This window comes from Agrilus planipennis, unplaced genomic scaffold, assembly GCF_000699045.2.
Source record: "Agrilus planipennis isolate EAB-ADULT unplaced genomic scaffold, Apla_2.0 scaffold54, whole genome shotgun sequence".
Classification (NCBI taxonomy): Eukaryota; Metazoa; Arthropoda; class Insecta; order Coleoptera; family Buprestidae; genus Agrilus; species Agrilus planipennis.
This window is the reverse complement of record NW_020439000.1, coordinates 87,353-105,779: the sequence shown is the minus strand read 5'-3', so window position 1 is coordinate 105,779 and position 18,427 is coordinate 87,353. Positions and strand designations below refer to the sequence as shown.

General features: G+C 37.3%; 1 protein-coding gene across 4 annotated transcripts in view; it reads left to right on the top strand.

The window, feature by feature from the left end:
* The window catches only part of LOC108734373 (synaptogenesis protein syg-2), a 261,522-nt gene that overhangs the window by 201,826 nt on the left and 41,269 nt on the right, over nucleotides 1-18,427 (top strand). For all 4 annotated transcript variants that reach the window (XM_018465908.1, XM_018465910.1, XM_018465911.2 and 1 more), the window contains one exon: nucleotides 5,519-5,678. In XM_018465908.1, the coding sequence (XP_018321410.1) occupies nucleotides 5,519-5,678 (160 nt within the window). The remainder of the gene's footprint in view (nucleotides 1-5,518; nucleotides 5,679-18,427) is intronic.

The window sequence follows — 18,427 nt, the reverse complement described above, 5'->3', positions numbered from 1 at the left end:
TACTGCGCCATTTGTAGTATTTTCTAAAACGCGCTGTTAAGACAGCAGGTAAAAGTTGGTCTGTGTTCTGTCGGAGCTGCCTGCGATGCGCTGATGAGATCCAAAAAGATCGAAATCGCGATCCGCGTCTGGCAGTTTCGATAGAATACAGACCACTTCGAATTATTTTATACAGAAAATTGTTAGCACTAAACAATAATCTACGGTTTTACAAAACTTCGTTTGACTTTTTTAACGTTTCTAACTAACTCTGTTTATATTTATATTTCTTTTTGTTGTACGCGTACTTATGTACTTGCGATGAAGATATTTGAAACGTTCCTTGTTTGATATTACATTCGTCCTCGATGGTAGAAAACAACAAATAATAGCATCCAAAACGGAAACTTTGGAAATGGTTACGTAACTCTCTTTCCCTATAAGGAAGAGTTTCGCTTTGCTTGACGTTAACTGAAGCAGAAGGTAAACACTTAAGATTAAAGCACATACAAGGCTCAGACGTCGCTGTTTGCTCCTTACAGCATCGAGTAAACATAATTGACGTCTTTATTTGTCTACGGAGAATATTAAGAATTTAAGTTAATTTTGCGAACTATTTGTCCCGCTTTGTTTCCAAGTAATTCTTAAACGTAAGGAAGCATAACAATATTCTCGAATAAATAACGGCGAGCAGTGTAACTGTTTTATTTCTGATTCTCAAGACATTGTAGGTTTTAATGCAGTATGAATAATACAGAATGCTACATTTGTCAATCAGTTTATTGCTTAATTTATCAGACAATGTAGCATGTTCGTTTTCCCGTCAATTACTTCGTCGTATACTTAATCTGTCAATTAGACTTGTCTTTCTTTTCTAAATCTGTTTGTCCATTAATTTGTATGTTATTACAAAAATTGTAACAGAAATAAGTGTAGAGCTTTGGAGTGTGTAAACTGTATGCAATAAATAAATGAGTTCAGCAGCGTGTTTAAGGGCAAAAATTACAATAATTTACAATCCGAAGCCGGTCCTGTGCGTGAATTGGAATTGCATATACATGGATGGAGAAGTAAACATTGCTGACTATCGAACATCTAAAATAAAGAAATAAACATGAACAATTTAGTATTACACATAATGTACATTATAGTTCTTAAAATTGCGAAGGATGTACACCAATAGTTATTATTATTATTCAAAAATCAACATTTGTAAACAACACCCTACGGAAAAAAGCAGGCTATGCAGTAATTTTCCTTCTAAACCACCGACACAAATCCACTCGTGGCTGAAAATCAGTTCCAAGCAAAGTTTGCACTCGCTGCAAATGATAAGGATGCAGCAACTGTTCCTTTAAAAATTGCTACACTGAGAGAAGCCAACGCTCTCTGCTATTTTGCGCGTACTATTTTTGGTGATTGTCTTATTTCGTCCCTACAGCAGCGATATGATGGTTCAAACCCCTAAATACGTATCATTTTACATTATTGTAACGACAACTGTTCTGATCTACACTAATAATTGATGTTGTATTGCTAAATTAGTTTATTAAACTGTACAAAGTTTAAACGTTAAAAGAATAAACGGCTACTAGAGGTTGGCTGTTAACGTAAACACCTTGAATTATACTAAATCAAATCTAACAAATAAAACATACATGGGCAAGAATTACAATACAAATGCTGCACTGATTCTGGTAATTACCAGCTGATTGAATGCAGCGTTGCGAGACGCATTTGTGAACCAGGGCCGGAATTGAATGTACTTGTACTTTCAACTACCCTTTTCTTGAAAACGGTGAACATTCGGACATACAAACATTTATTTAATTTTCGTGTTTTATAGTGTTCTATCACCTCCTGCAAGCTCGGCACTTATTTCAGTTACACCCTGTCCTGAAATTACCTATTTACATGTCTATCATTCAAGTTAAATGTTACATAAGGCGGTAGATAGAAGAAACTGGTGATTTCAAAATCTAATAGAATGTAAAGGTACAGTAAAAGGTCTTTATTCGCGGGGTATACGTTCCATAAATATTCCGCGAATACAGAAACCGTGAATATGGAATGGTAATTAGTATGGAATCATAGGGGATACGTTCTAAGTTTCCCAAATAAAACCAATAAGTATGTATCAAAATAAAATCAATGTATTGATAAATTCGCAATTAAAATTAATCGTTATAATCAGCTTTAGGCAAGAGTTTAAAAAATTTAGTGATTCTTTCTTGTTTTGAATTTTGAAATGACTCCACTCGATTACATTTTTATAAAAGGTGCCTCGGTACGAGCCAATAATACTCCAAAGATGCTGATACGTTGAAAAATAACACCTAATCCTTTTCTACTCGGTTAGATTTTTTATAAAAGCCGTATGTGCCAAGGTACATACTCAAAAGATGCCGATACATTAAGGAGATTCAGTAATACACGCGCCGTACAGTAAAAACGTTCTTATCCGTTCTAGATATCATGAGTTTAATATTTGGAACAGAGGTTTGAAATTTTGAAGTAATATAGATAAAGCTTTTTTCTAAAGCTTCTTGAAGGCCATTTTTTAATTTTTTAATTTCTATTGAAAATACGTGTCCTACAAGAAGTATAAAATGAAGCACTTGTAAAAGCTTTTAATGACCATATTATTGAAAACGGAAAACGTACCGAGTTAGTGTGAACCTTTGTCTGTTACCATACAAAAAGTTTGATATTTATCTCGCAGCGTTTCGGAAAAATTCACACTAGGCACGAGCGGTCTATTGCGGTCAACTCCCTTAATAAATGACACCGAATCCTTTTCTATTTTCCGATTGCAACCGCGAATAATGAAATTTTTAACAGCGAATACAGGAACTGGGTTGCAATTTTTCCACCCGCTAATAATGAAAACGCGAATAAGGAACTTTTACTGTATTCAATTTATTACGATCACTTCTTTGATCTAACGTTTTCGCAGGCGGTCATAAATCAACTTTATGTGCGTGAGCGCTTTATACTGCACATCAAAGAACGCATTCTTTTTCAATCGATTTGGTTTCGTTTAATATGAGATATGATCATCATATGATCGACAATCAATGAATTATTTGACTTCTTTTAGGTTCATGTAGGTATCTGTCTGTGTATCAGACAAAGTTCAAACATTTTCTGCGCTAGGATGTGATGTGTTGGTTCTATTTTACTCACGTCTACAAGTTAACTAACGACCGTGTGATTTAGACGAATAAGGAAAAGCATTACCTACTTTGTTTCCAAGAGCTACTACCTACACATTTCTTGGCCAAGTTTGCTCTCCATACGTACAACTGCCATCGCATCGGTTCAGGTAACGATCGATCTCGTGCAGGTGCTAGAGCCCCGAGGCGACACTCTCGACCGTATGCCGGAGAATTTGTCTCTCTGTACCTTTAGGCAGGGCCATTAATTACGTCTGAAGACAATGAAATATGGTGTGAGATCCCCTATTGAGGGACACGTATGTAAGCGGCTGCCGCGATGTGCTGGAGGACGTTGCCAAGTCGGCGTCGGCGTCCGCGTCCGCGTCGCTCTTTTGTCGTATGAGATGTTGCACCAACTACCCACCCCTCTTTTTCTTCAACTTCTTTCTCCAACGAATCGTGAATCGCGAAAGAAAATAATGGGACATGAAAAAAAAAGGACTTGTGGGCTAAGGACACCGAACCTTTCTCCCTGATAAATATATCTACCTACAATCCTCATCTCAAAACTCCTGCATTCTGGAAATACGCCCTAGAGTCGTTCAACTAGAATTAAGATGTATTTACTAGTTTAAGTTTAATTACTAAAAACGGTTTTTTGACGCACGGTAGAGTAAGTTCGTTTCATGCGAGTTGCCATGTAACGGAATCATGCAACGCATTTCCCCCGCTGTCTTTCCCTATGTATGCTTAGATCTTTAAAACTACGCAACGGATTTTAATGCGTTTTTTTTAATAGATAGAGTAATTCAAGAGAAAGGTTTATATGTATAATACATGCATATTACAGTACAGAAACACTGATAATTTTAAAGGTTTGTAATGTGATGTCGTAAAGAAACACATTTTTTGCGTTTACATTGCAAACGCTGGCTGAACCCTACGAGATAGATCAAAATAATGTACTACAGTATTATACACCTTAAAACGGTCTACAAAAAAGTCCGAGATGGTATATGTCTATCTCTTAGGGATAACCCGCAATAACCATTTTCTATCTTTTACTTTTTACGAGAAATAATGGCTTATTACGAAGCGATTTTAAGCAATATAGCATTAATCCTTATCCAATTAAATACTTTTAAATACATTGTGCATTTAATATAGATCAATATGGCCCTTTACAGCCTGTAATTTAATTGAATATTTTCGAAGATATTACAGACTTAAAATACAGGGACATAGCGGTTGCGGCGGTACCGGCCGGTTTGTATTGTCTAATGACAAAAAAGCTGTGATTGTTGTATATAAAGACATTCTATAGTATATTTACTATCAGCATTTCTTAACCCCCTATCCTGTTTGTGTGTTTGAAGAAGTTTCACTTCAGTAGCGTGTTGTATAATTACACGTTGTATTTTTTTTTATAAACAAAAGTCTGTAGTACAATAAATAGTATTAATGGAGAATGTTAATGGATCTTCATAAAAAGTAAAATTTCAACTAAAAATCTCTACCGGTAAAAGCGATTGTTATCCCTTTTTCGCTCTTTGGTTAATACCAGCAAAGTAAATAATTAAATTCAATCTGTGCTACGTTGATATCTGACTTTTATTCTGTATTTTATTGGGTACAAAACGAAGCTACGTAAAAAACACAAACTCAGTAGATAAAAAACAAAAGAGTTGATACGCTCCTAATTCTGTTGAAACCTTTTGGCATCTTCACCATCAGATAGGAGCGTCCGCGTCTGTTTTTAAAGATCGGTCGGAAACTTCGGTCGTGACCATGAACACATTTTCAACGGACCGAGAAAATTTACGAGCGGTAGATAAGGTCCTGCATTACCACCATCCCCATGATACACTTCCGGCCTGCGGTTGATGGTTGGGGTGAAAAGCATTTCTTTTTTTAATCGAACAATAATAATTAATAGCAAGTAGAGGTTCACGATCCGCACATACGCGAGTCCAACTATTTCATAAGTACAAAAATTTCATTAAAAGTGTGTGTACACGTATGTTTTGCAACCGTTGCGGAAGTTCCGCATACATTTTCACATCTGCTTATGCATCTGGTTGCGCATTTTTATAACAGAAGCTTATCGCAACTTAACAAGATTTCTCATCTCATTTCCTAGAATTTCGTATGTTGATATATTCCAAATTTCGGTCTCTTATTTGTTTCCTACATTAACCTGAAAACGTTCAAGACTTTCAGCTCCCCTTTAGCCAGTTTAAACTGCATTAATGAATCATCTAAAATCATTACACTCATCACTCATTGGACATAGAAAGCCAAGGCAAAATCTACTTCCAAAATAATTAAATATAATTACCTATAGAGAATAATTAATAATATGTTGTCAATTTTATTTTCAGGAGAACGTTGTGGTCCAGAACATGTCGTCGGGTGTGATTATCAGCGCTCACAGTTTGGTGTTGCAACGTGTTACTAGATGGCAGGGCGGCGCTTACACCTGTCTCGCTGCCAACAATCGGGGAGAGAGCAGGAGCAAACCCGTTATCCTGAGGGTGCGATGTAAGTCACGCTCGAAATTTTACTAATTAACCGCAGCTAATTCCTAAGGCGATCGCGTGACTTTGATAATCTTGCGATCCCCAGCTTTCTGTGTTAATACATGCAACCGTCTGCTCGCTTCTTTTAACAAAAATCAGATAAAACGCAGGGCGTTTAACATCGTCCGTCCCACTAAACCAAAGAATACTTTCAACGAAATCGCCTCACGAAAACCATTCGCGAAATTCTGAGATAAGTCTACCTGCTTTTTACGTAAATACTCGCGATGTTCAAAATTAGTAAGCAGAATAATCAAAATATTATGTATAAGATAATCAAAAATCGTGCGTCATCCTGATGACGTCGTGGGTGAAAATCCCTCAAGTATTCAGAGTGTAACAAAAATAAGTGTCGAGTTTCAAGGAGATGATAGAGTACTATAAAACATGAAAATTAAGTAAATGTTTGTACGTCCGGAAGTTCACAGTTTTCGAGAAAAACGAAGTTGAAAGTACGGGTACATTCAATTCCGGCCCTGATAGAGAAATACGGCCCGCAACGCTGCACTCAATCAGCTGGTGGTTACTAGCATCAGTGTAGTATGTATTTGTTTAGTATTTTTGACGTGACAACGTCTTATAATTCGATACCGGCTGCACGCACGAAAAAACATGACTCATGTGGCGTTACCTCGTTCTGAGGCGTTCCATTTAAGGCTTGAAGTGCAAGCGAGAGCGCGGAACGAGCGACAAAGAGGCACAATCGGCCTCCGCGTTCGACAGCGTTCGACATCTGTCTCTCTCGTACTTGAGTGAGCGATGCGTCCGCGTGGACAGCTGCTATACAATAATACATTTACATTTACCTCCATCTCTATATCCATACAAAATATCTATCAAACAAATAAAATTAAAATTTTCTTTTGAAAAATGAAACCATTTAATCAGTATTTTCTTATGACGTTGTCACGTTCAACTATCGTCAGTAAACCGACTTTACAGACAACCGATTTTTTTTTGCTCACGTATTGTTTATTTGTTAGATTAGATTAAATGTGATTCAGGGTGTTTTTGTTAACAACCAATAGGCCTCTAATAGGCGCTTATTCTTTTAACCTTTAAACCTTGTATGAAGCAGTCAATACGCAGTTCAGTAAACTAATTCAGCAACGCAGCATCAGTTATTAGTGTAAATCAGTCAAATATGTGATGAGAGAATTTTGGAGACATTTGACTTTTTTTGTAAATTTACTTACAACCACCCGCAAAATAAGGTAACACGCCTTGACAATACATCAATAGTGGTGTGGAAGTTTGCCTTAATAAAATTACCATTATCCAGATGACTCTTATTTACCAACTAAAGTAATTTAACGTAACTTACATTTTTTCTTTCTTTCGTGTTCGTACATTTACATAGTGCTGCCTGTGATGTACTTATTTACTTTATTTAGTCTAAGCATAATGTGTAATACCAAATTGTTTACGTTTATCTTGGACGTTCAATTATGGGTAATATTCACAGTATCTATCCATGCAGCTACAGAGTTTTTATCGTACTACGCTATTCGTTAGACACCTGTTTCCAATTCCCGCACAGGACCGGCTTCGCATTAACCAGGCTGTTAAGCTGACCATGCGATTGTTTATTGCATCTAAAATTTGCACCCTCCAAAGTTCGGCACTTATTTTTGTTACACCCTGTACCTACTGTTGTCGTTGAATGACATTTTGTTTTAACCTTTTGGTCACATTAATTCTAAACAGATTGAAAGTCTTTATAAGAGGTTTTATTTGTAAATCCTCACCTCGATAACTCAAATTTTGCTTATAATTATACCCATAAAAGTATCGTCTTTCAGTGTATTGTATCTGACAAAGTGTTCAGTTTATTATAAAAAAGAAAAGCGAAAAAAGACAGTGTTACAGGGACCTATGTACTTGTGTCTATTTTTTTCGTTTATTTCCGCGTCAATCTTCGCAATGAAGTTTCGGACATTAGCGCTAACAAACAAGGAACTTGGCCGTTTAAGAAAGTTTACGACTGCTCCGTCAGCATTTTAACAGTCTGATAACTTTTCCCTAAAAGTTGCTTGCTTCAGCAAGGGGACCGACACCCCGGCTCTCCTTGCTTGGTCTGCTCACGGAGTACACGAATAATGACTTGTCCTTATAAAAGCAGCTCTCTTTGTTCCCGTAAAAGGGACCAGGAGAGCAATTGACCGTTTCCTAAACTACTACACATTACGTCATCCTTGACAAAAATACCTCCTCTAACGTACCGTCCCCCAAATCGGTACACAAGAAGCTCCTTCAACGATCATCTTTCTCTACATACCTACCTACAATCCAAACAAAAAATTATTTTTCCCTCATTTGGTCAATCGATTTAAGACATGCATCGCAAAAAATGAGAAAGAACGCTGCGTACCTGGTTAGCACCTTTTCTAATAACATGAACAATGCGCCTGCTCGTCTGAATGTAGAGGGACAACAGCAAGGGACCAGTTATACTTCATTTACTTTCTCTAGCGTTGTTCCCCTTCCAATGTCTTGGATGCGAGCTGGCAAAATCGTAGGTAGGGAGAAAAAAGCTCATTACACTCTCGACTTTTGTTCATTAAACATACTTTTTCATACAGTACCTGCCAAAAGTTTTGTTCAATCATGAATAGTAGTGCTAGTCGAAAACAAGCGTTAAAGCTTTTAATATGTCTTCAAATATAAATAAACATCTCGTTGATATTTTCAGTAGTAATTGGTACCAATAACAACACATTTGAGCAATGCAATTTTAGTTGATAGAATGGTCAATTTTTCCGCGCAGTACTATACGGATTATACGTTCCTCACCGGTTAAGAGTTTGGCCGAGAATTGTCTCCTTCCTTTTCTGGCCTAGTGCTGTTCTTTTTTACTTTGCGCCGGTCAAATTGAAGGTCACATCTCTAGAGAAACTAAACGAAGTTCTCTATCATTCTCGCCATTACACTGACGCTCTATTTTGTATATTTCTGTGGATATCCCACATCTAAGTTTAGTGCGCATGCGGTTAGCTGTTACAGCACCGTCAAGCTACAATTAAACGCTTTTTAAACTTACGTATAATTATTTACGTAACTTGCATAGATTCAATATGGACAATAATAACTGTTTGCGGACCAACGACTGCAAGAACATAATATCATTAATTTAGTGTTTTACGTGGAAGAATTTTATAGACACATCGCCACTAATTGTCGAAAATATACACGACACCCCTGCTGTCTGTATTTTTTTCTTTGTTGTTGTGTTACATAGATTTTCGATTAAGGTGCTAAGTATTATGAAGGGAATTGATCTCACTGAATAATTCAGACGTTAGCGGTGTTATTATGTTTTTCTCCATATCAATGTACTAATCTGTCATCACGTTTTTCCGTGTATATGTATCGATTAGTTTGTCAGAATAGAATGATTTATCGGGACACATTAGAATGTACATACGAAAAAAGAAATGTAAAAGAGCCTGGTATCGCTTTTTACCATTCGTTCCAAACTTTAAAGGCTTTCGATCACATTTAGATTATACTTATATCAAAATTGTCATAAAAAAGAAAGCTCATTCTTCAGTTGGATGAACACATTAAAAATCACTTTTCGTTAGGTACAACTCGATAAAGTTTATGCAGAATATTAGCAATAAAATCATCTTAATTCGTATTAAAATCAAATCGAACATATTGGCGCAGCAAAGAATATGGTCAAATATGTCAGACTCACCCTAAAATCCTCCAGACCCACCCTAGAATATCAATTATTCAAGTAAAAATAGTAATACAAATCTACAATAATTTACCAATACTCTATTACCCCCCCCACCTCCAGGATTAAATCGTTACTACGTCATACAACTCAGCATTCGGAAGAACGCCAGTTCAATTCGGAGTCTGTGCGCCCTTGTCCAAATTTTTCTGACGTTTCCTTAAATCATTTAGGTAATGATCCACAGATAATCCTCTGTCTATTACTACGATTCCTACCTACACGCCAGCTTTGCACTAGAGTGCAGCTCAAAGGCTAGCCTACCCTTAAGCGCCCTACTGCTGGTTACAGCATATGTTGTAAGTTGCAAACGACCACTATTTTCGAAGAATAGAACGTTCCGAATGTAAAAACGATAAATCACGAGGATTAATCAAAAGTTAAAACGCGACCACAGTTATTTATTCTGCGACGAGAGAGCTTTTGCTAGAACTGGCCTTTCGCAAAACTGCAAACTCCACGTCCGCGTTCGTCGTCTACGTCCCACGCGAGCCGCTTGATGCAGACGCATAGCGGGGAGATTAATGTGACGGGAAAAGTTGCTGTGTTTCCAGTGTCGGAGCGGACCGCAGCTTTCGCGCTAAATCCATCACTTGCTACCCGTTTTCTAGAGGCAAACACCAGAAATTGCATTACAGCTCGATCAGCCGATTGCGCGAGAGTGGCTGTACGTATATAAATATATATATACATCAATAGTGGTGTGGAAGTTTGCCTTAATNTATATATATATATGGGGAATAAATGAACCCGCGTTCTACACGACCAATCCCTCATCTCAAAAACCCTTCAAATTGCCAGGCTTATAAACTACCCATATATACCTGCAACAACGTATGTACACAGAGGAGCGAAGTAGCTTAGTTAGTAGAACTGCTGACCGGAAACCTAATAAGCGCGAGATCGAACCTCATGTAGAGCATTAAGTAAAAATAGGTAGAATAAAATCAGGAGTAAGTTACACATTAGTTTCCTTATACACAGTTCACTGCCACTCAGGGTAGTAACTCATTAGAATAGTGTGGAAATATCTAAACTTGTTGTCAATATAAACGGGTTTCCATTCTTAAAGCTACAATTAAAGAAATACTCGTTAAAGACTGATAATTAATAACTTTAAAAAGGTTCTTAACTAAGCACACATCAGATGTTCCTAAAATAAGGATTAAGGGATACAAAAATTTGTAAGAAAACGAGACGTCACAATCCGAAACCGGCCCTGGGCCTAAATTGGCAACATATAGAGAAACTGTGATAACTAACCAACTATATCGACGAAAAATGTAAACACATAATAATGTTTAGAAGCTCATTGCGATAATAATTAATTATATACTACTTTGATCATCCGTGATAGTATTTAAGGCATACCTCAACATGAGATTAAGAAAGCAAAATACAAAAGAAATACTCGTACAATGCGGATGCTACAGCTTATTGAATGCAGCGTTGCAATGTCGTATTTCACTGCGTGATCCTACCAGGGTCGTACTGGCCCTTGACGGTACTTTCAAACACGTTTTTCTCGAAAACAGTGAACTTTCGAGCCATTAAACATTTACTTACATTTTCTTCTTGACCCCTTACCACTTTCATCACGATCTACTTGTTAATTCAAATTTTATATCAGCAGAACGACCTGCTACAGTAGTTTTCGATTGCAGTTAGTTTCACGTGAAAAATTGCAATGCAGTTGACACTGTTCAGTATTGATGATGCCATTTTCTACATTACATGCATTCTATCCGCACCACCGCGTTACCGAAGGAGCAACATCTTGTGAATAATGGACACCGTAAATATCACACAAAGTAGGTGCTTTATAAGTCTCGCAAATGTGTGCAACCAAATGAGCCGACGCCACATCGGGGTGGGTCGTCAACTCGGTTATTATGACCGTCTTCGACCATCGTCTAGTCGCAAAATTGCATGCTTTTGCTGCTTGGTAAGGAACAAATAGAATTGATGTCATTAATTTTTCGATGGATTGAAGTTTGGTACTTCTTCAATTGAATAGTTTGTCAAGTTACGTAGCTTTTGCAAATTCCCGTACAGGACCGGCTTCGGATTAACCAGGCTGTTAAACTCACCGTGCGATTGTTTATTGCATTTAATTTACACCCTCCCAAGGTCGGAACTTATTTTTGTTACACCATGTACCTACTATTGTCGTTAAATGACATTTCTAAGCATTTGGTCACATTAATTCTAGACAATTCTTTATAAGAGGTTTTAGAGGTTTTATCTGTAAATACCTGGAATTTTACTTATAATTATGCCCATAAAAGTTACGTACCTTTTGCAAATTCCCCTTCATTTACATTGTTTGATTTTTTATACAAACATGACTTAATTTTAAAAATTAGGCGGAATAGTAGTAGCCAAAATTGACTTTATAAACGAAACATTGATCTAGACATCTAGACCAACCACCAAAAGACTTATGATAAGAGTTATTTCTCTCTTCCACATTGGCTAACATTACTCAAAGTTGTCTATACATATTTCTGTTTGCGATACACTTGCACAAAGTCATCTTTACTCAAATAATACGTAATAAATTCCAATGATAATACTTCTGATGTGTCACTAAATATTAGCGGTCCCTAAACGGAACCTTGAGGTAAACCGTAGTACAAAGAATGCTGATTTCAACGTTAATTTGGAAATCATTATCTGTCATTCTGTCCTATTTTCATGACAACTTTATAAAAGTACGTAAGTTGAAGTGGTGTTGTAAAAAGTTTGAGGGCGTGTAGCGTTTGATAGTCGGCAATCTGCTAATGGAAGCCGAGCGTACCTCCGTATATAACGTACACGTGAAAAGACAATCCGTTTTCCACTTGATATTACAAACACGCGCCTCTAAATGATTATGCCATGTAATTAGAAGGGTATTCATGACTTTGCCCGTACACGTTGCCACACACACTTACACATATTTGTTTCTATCTGTCTCTCTATGCATGAGATGACTCGGGAACACCACGTCCCATTACTTAATACTAATACTCATGTCAGGAACGTCAACTGCAGGCATCTTCTTGAATATTATTTGACGTGGGTGCAGATACAGTCCGTGAGATGGTTGAAAATTGGACGCAAACTAACCCGTGTTCCGAGACGTAACTTCGGTTTAACGATTTTGGGGGACGTTTTTTCCACCATGGAGATTAGCTGCAAGTTTGGTCAGTTTTGTTAAAGGTGGTTGTCATCATTTTCAGGTATTTTCATATAATTGGTATGTGATTCACAAACTGTTACAGCAACTTTACGATTTTTCTGCATATAGTCCAATTACTCGAGTTTTCCCGTTTTGATCATCATCATAAGGTCGTCAGTCCTAAGACTGGTTAGACACGTACTTCCACTCTTTCCTATCCTGAGGTAATCTACGCATTTCCCTAAAACTAGAACAACCCACATTCTTAACTATTTGCGAACAGTAATCTAACATAAGTCTACCTATACCCCTCCTAACTCCTGTTTCGGCCTCTAATATGTCTCCGACTAGACCTTCATGTCTGAGAAGATGTCCTATTTTTTATTGACTTCCATAGAGTCCTCTGTTCTCCTATTCTTTCTAGCCTTTGCTACTCACGTTATTCTCATCACCCGCCTATAACACCACATTTCGAAAGCTTCTAACCTTTTCTTTTCCGCCGCGCACACTGTCCATGTTTCACACCCGTACAACGCCGCGCTCCAAATATACACCTTTACCAACCTTTCGAATTTCTAAATTAATCGTTCGCGAGCATAAAAGTGACTTCTTTTTATTAAAGGCGACACGACCCTGCGCTATCCTCTGCTTTATATCCCTACTACTCCTTCCATCCTCACTTATCTGACTTCCTAGGTATCTAAAATCAGCCACTTCTTCTAATTTTTCGTCTCCTATCTTTATATTCGCTCTTTCCCTTCTTTTTCTTCCCCTGCATACCAGTATTCTAGTTTCACTTTTATTTATTTTCATGCAGTACTGATCTGTTAGTACCGCTTCCATTTTATTTAAAGCTATCTCTTACTCCTCCTTGCTAGATGGTAACACTGCTATATCATCTGCAAATCTAAGCATACTAATCTTTTGCCCCTATATATCTATCCCTGCAGTTGTACTGTCTTTAATTATGTTGATCACGTCTTCGATATAAGTATAGATTAAAAAGTAGCGATGCCAGTGTGAATCCCTGTCTGACTCCCTTCCTAATATTTACTTCTCTACGTTGCAACCCTAGCTCTATAACTGCCTGTTGTTCTTTATGCAAACTAAGTATCACTCTTCTATCTTTGTAACTCATCCCTACATTTTTAAGTATATTTAACATCTTCTCCCATTTACCATTGTCAAAAGCTTTTTCTAAATCTACAAATCCTACGTACGCGCTCTTTCCTTTCTCTATTATTACCTGTAAAGCTAGAATGACCCCCCGCATTCCTCTATTTCTTATAAACCCAAACTGACCTCGCCTAATAGTTCTTCCGCCCTTTTTGCCATCCTCTGTACAACTCTAGTTACGTATTACAAAAGCATATAATACGTGTACAAAGTACATCTATTTGTACATTTTAATGTGAACTAACATACATTGTTCGAAGAGAAATGAAATATAACATTCGCCTTCGGCCTTCTCTGTGATATATTGACCTTTCAAGAACAACTGTTGCCTCCTTTACACACTAACTACAATTATACGTGCAAAGTTCGAGCCAACAGAAATTTTAATGTATTTTAGCCATTTGTTACCTAATTAAATACGTACCGTACAGTGGCAGCACAGGTTTGGCGAAATGTAGACAAATGCACCTCGGTACGCCGCGAGAAAGGTCCACTAATTAATTTCGCTATTTCATCCCCCGTACCCTTGAACATTGAACCTAACGCAAATAGTGCAAACAAAATTTGGCGGTATGGGGTAAACAGTGCGGGTGGAATTAGGGAGCGCGTTGATGACGAGCGCGATATCAAAACTGGTGGCTATGGTCTCGGCAGTCGCCGCTGTTCGCTGACGGAAGAATTTACACCCTAAACAGTGCGGATAATTTTACCTTATCGGCTAAATAAATATCATCATCATAGGGTCGTCAGTCTTAAGACTGGTTGGACACGTACCTCCACTCTTTCCTATCCTGAGCTAATCTTCGCATTTCCCTAAAACATACCATATTCTTAACTATTTTTGAACAGCAATCTAATCTAGATCAACCTCAACTCCTCCTAACTCCTATTTGTCTCTGACTAGTCCTTCATCCTTGAGAAGGTGTTCTACCAACCTATCTCGCCTATTTTTTTATTGACTTCCATAGAGTTCTCCCAAGATAAAAATGTTCAGACGCTGAGAGACTCTGAAAGACTGGAGAGAGACTGAAAATTTTTGTCTAGGGCTCCGTTCTCTTTCTTCTTTCTAATTCCTCTTCATTTCTAAGCTTCTCTATCCACGGTATTCTCATAATTCGCCTATAGCACCACATTTCGAACGCTTCTAACCTTTTTTTTTCCGCCACGCCCACTGTCCATATTTCGCACTCGTACAGCGCCGCGCTCCAAACCTTTTTCGAATTTCCAAATTAATCGTTCGCGAGCATAGAAGTGATTTCTTTTTATTAAAGGCAACTCGACCCTGCGCTATACTCTGCTTTATATCCCTACTACTTCTTTAGTCTGACTTATCTGATTTCCTAGATACCTAAAATAAGCCACTTCTTCTAATCTTCCGTCTCCTATCTTTACATTCGCTTTTTCCCTGTTTTGTCTTCCCTTGCATACTAGACAGTGTGCATTTTTGTCTGCCTCCCTTCCTAACATTTACGTACAGGTGTAAGGAAGGAAGCCAGCGTGCGGTCGCGCAGGTACTTGCCCATTTATGACCTATTTGGAACCGATACACAAATAAGCTTTCAGTAGGAGTAAATTATAGTATTACCTAATACAGATAAGACAGTAGCGTACTAGAAAATAATGTAGAAACATAACTTACCATAAAGAAAAAATAAACCTATTGCTTTTGTTTTATAGTTAGTTTTCACATTCACTGTCATCATGGGAACCTCTATCACTGTCACCAACATCAACAACTGTTTGTATGTCTATTACTTGCTCACTGATCCCTATTTTTAAATATTTAATCTACGCCCCTGATAGGAATACTGAATAATGAGGGCTGCAATCGTTATACCTAAAACTGCCTACTTTTGCCACCGCGCATCCACGCCATTTTAAAATTTCCGCCAGCTTCCAGCGTCAGGCCTGTACTTCTCTACGTTGCAGCCCCAGCTCTATAATTGCCTGTTGCTCTTTATACAAACCAAATATCACTCTTCTATCTTTGTAACTTAATCCCTACATTTTTAAGTATATTTAACATTTTCAAAAGCTTATTTCTAAATCTACAAATCTTTTATACGCGCTCTTTCCTTTTTCAATCGTTTTCTCTATTGTTACCCGTAATACTAGATTGATCTCCCGCGTTCCTCTATTTCTTGTAAATGTTTAAATAAAAAAAATTAGTTTAGGAACTTTGTTTAGTTAAGGGATTTAACCGACGAATTAAATAAGTATTTTGTCTCTGAAATGTTTTTTTGTTTGTTATAAAAGTTCTACTGCAGACGAATCGTCGTCTCGTATAAGCGGGTCCTTTTTTCAACGCGTCTTCGGTTCTTTTCATATGTCATCGATTCGCGGAGTTTGTGATAGAACAGTATTTACTAAAGCATTACACGACCATTTTCAGGAATCAAACCAATTTTGTTTGGGTCGTTAATCCGTCTGAGCGAGTTGTCGTTATTTGGATTACCATCAGGGCGTCCCGGGAGATGAACGTTTTTTTTTTCATCTTTCAGATGCTTTAGGCTTCAAATCCCCCTGTCAATGTTTAAACACAAAATTGCAATATATCGAGAAAATAGTTTTTACCCTCATAAACGATTCTGTTTAAGACGATTAGATCCGGCTTCGGGTATCGACAATAAAATCATTTTAACTTTTCTACTTTTTCAAACTAACACAACGGTTTACTCTTTAAGCCGATTACGTATACCTACCGATTTCAACGAGAACTAAAAATTTTTAACCTTAATGTAGCTACGTCCGTCGACCTACGCGCATCACGCAAAAACTACCTGATAAATCTTGATCAAATTTTTTTAGTTTTATTCTTTAAACACCTAGTTTATCTCTAATAAAAATTATCACTGTATTCTTGTTTTATATAAGTGTTTATAGTTTTCGTGCACGTAGTCGACAACAAGAACCTTAACACAACAGCGCCCGAGATACAAATGTTCAGTCTCTCAGAGTCTCTGTAAGCGAGACTCGAGTCTCCGCCTCTCATCGAATCTCTCTGGTGTCTTGAGAGAGACTGTCAAATAAACCATTTAGCGTCTCCGAACGAGAGACTCGAGTCGCTCATATAGAGATCCTCATTTCGTATCCAGTCTCTGAACGAGAGACTCGAATATCTCAATAAGTGGTGTCCTGATAGACATGGTTAAAATTTTCTAAGTTCAACATATTTCAGAGGTCCCAGTCTTTCTACCAGAGACTCGAGTCTCTCAATTTTTCAATTTTATTCATTCAGTCTCTCTGTGAGAGACACGAATCTCTGAATTAACAATTTTATCGTTCGAGTCTCTCATACAGAGACTGTGAGAGATCCATAAAAACACCTAGACAATAACTGAAAGACTGTGAGAGACGCTCTCAGAGACGCTGATAGACTCTAAGGGACTGGAGAGAGACTGAAGGTTTTTGTCTATTATCTTGCCCCTGAGAGAAGGACGCAGTGCGCATGCGTATAAGAAATAAGTTTCTACTTCTGCTCCACCATTAAGTAAACAACAGTCGCGTTTCATTTGCGTGAGCTATCCGATTTTCTATTAAATGCACTACCATAGAAAAAGGCATTTAAAACTTAAGAGTTTTATTTTTTGTTGCCCTTTTGCGTTCCTAAGATCACGTAAGGCTTATTTATTTTTTTTTTGAAACTATTCAACAAATCCAGAAGTACACTCTTCGAGATTTTACATTATTAATGTTGCTCAGGACTTTCTAATCAAAAAAAAGGCTGCTGAAAATGGATTTTTAATGAAAGTGATCTAACGAAAAATATAATAATTGAATTCAACACGTAATTGAATGACAAGTACAAGCTTTAGGGAATCCAGAATTTCTGCTAAATTTTTTATCCTTTTTCTCATCTTACAATTCAAATGGATTGAAAATATAATAGCGCCGCTAATAATAATGATAATCCAGACACACGAAAAGAGAAACAGAGGCAGAAAGAGAGAGAGACAGGATGCAAAGATAAGGAGAAGGTGGAGTTGACAACTAATATAATATTTATTAAGTTACTTCTGCTACCAAGAAATTTAATAACGCTAGTTCAAAAGCAATGAAGAATTTCGTCGTCCATGTTGTAAGGCAGCTTATATTCCGGTGAATGCCGGAAAACTCTTTGTCATGTTTACGAAGAAAATTTGTTTATTATGTTATAACACTAACCGTCAGGCCCGCTAGATCATGTTCGAACCGGGCGGGAAGTTAACTTTACACAATCTGGATGAGTGAGAATAAAAAAGGATAAAAAACTAGATGATATAAATGAAACTATTATTATATTACATAATTAAAAGTGTATGCTTGGAGCACGGCGTTGTATGAGTGAGAATAAAAAAGGATAAAAAACTAGATGATATAAATGAAACTATTATTATATTACATAATTAAAAGTGTATGTTTGGAGCACGGCATTGTACGGGTGCGAAACATGGACAGTGAGCGCGGCGGAAAGGAAAAGTTTAGAAGCGTTCGAAATGTGGTGTTATAGGCGGATGATGAGGTTAACGTGGGTAGAAAAGGTTAGAAATGAAGAGGTATTAGAAAGAATAGGAGAACAGAGGACTCTATGGAAGTCAATAAAAAATAGGCGAGATAGGTTGGTAGGACACCTTCTCAGGCATGAAGGTCT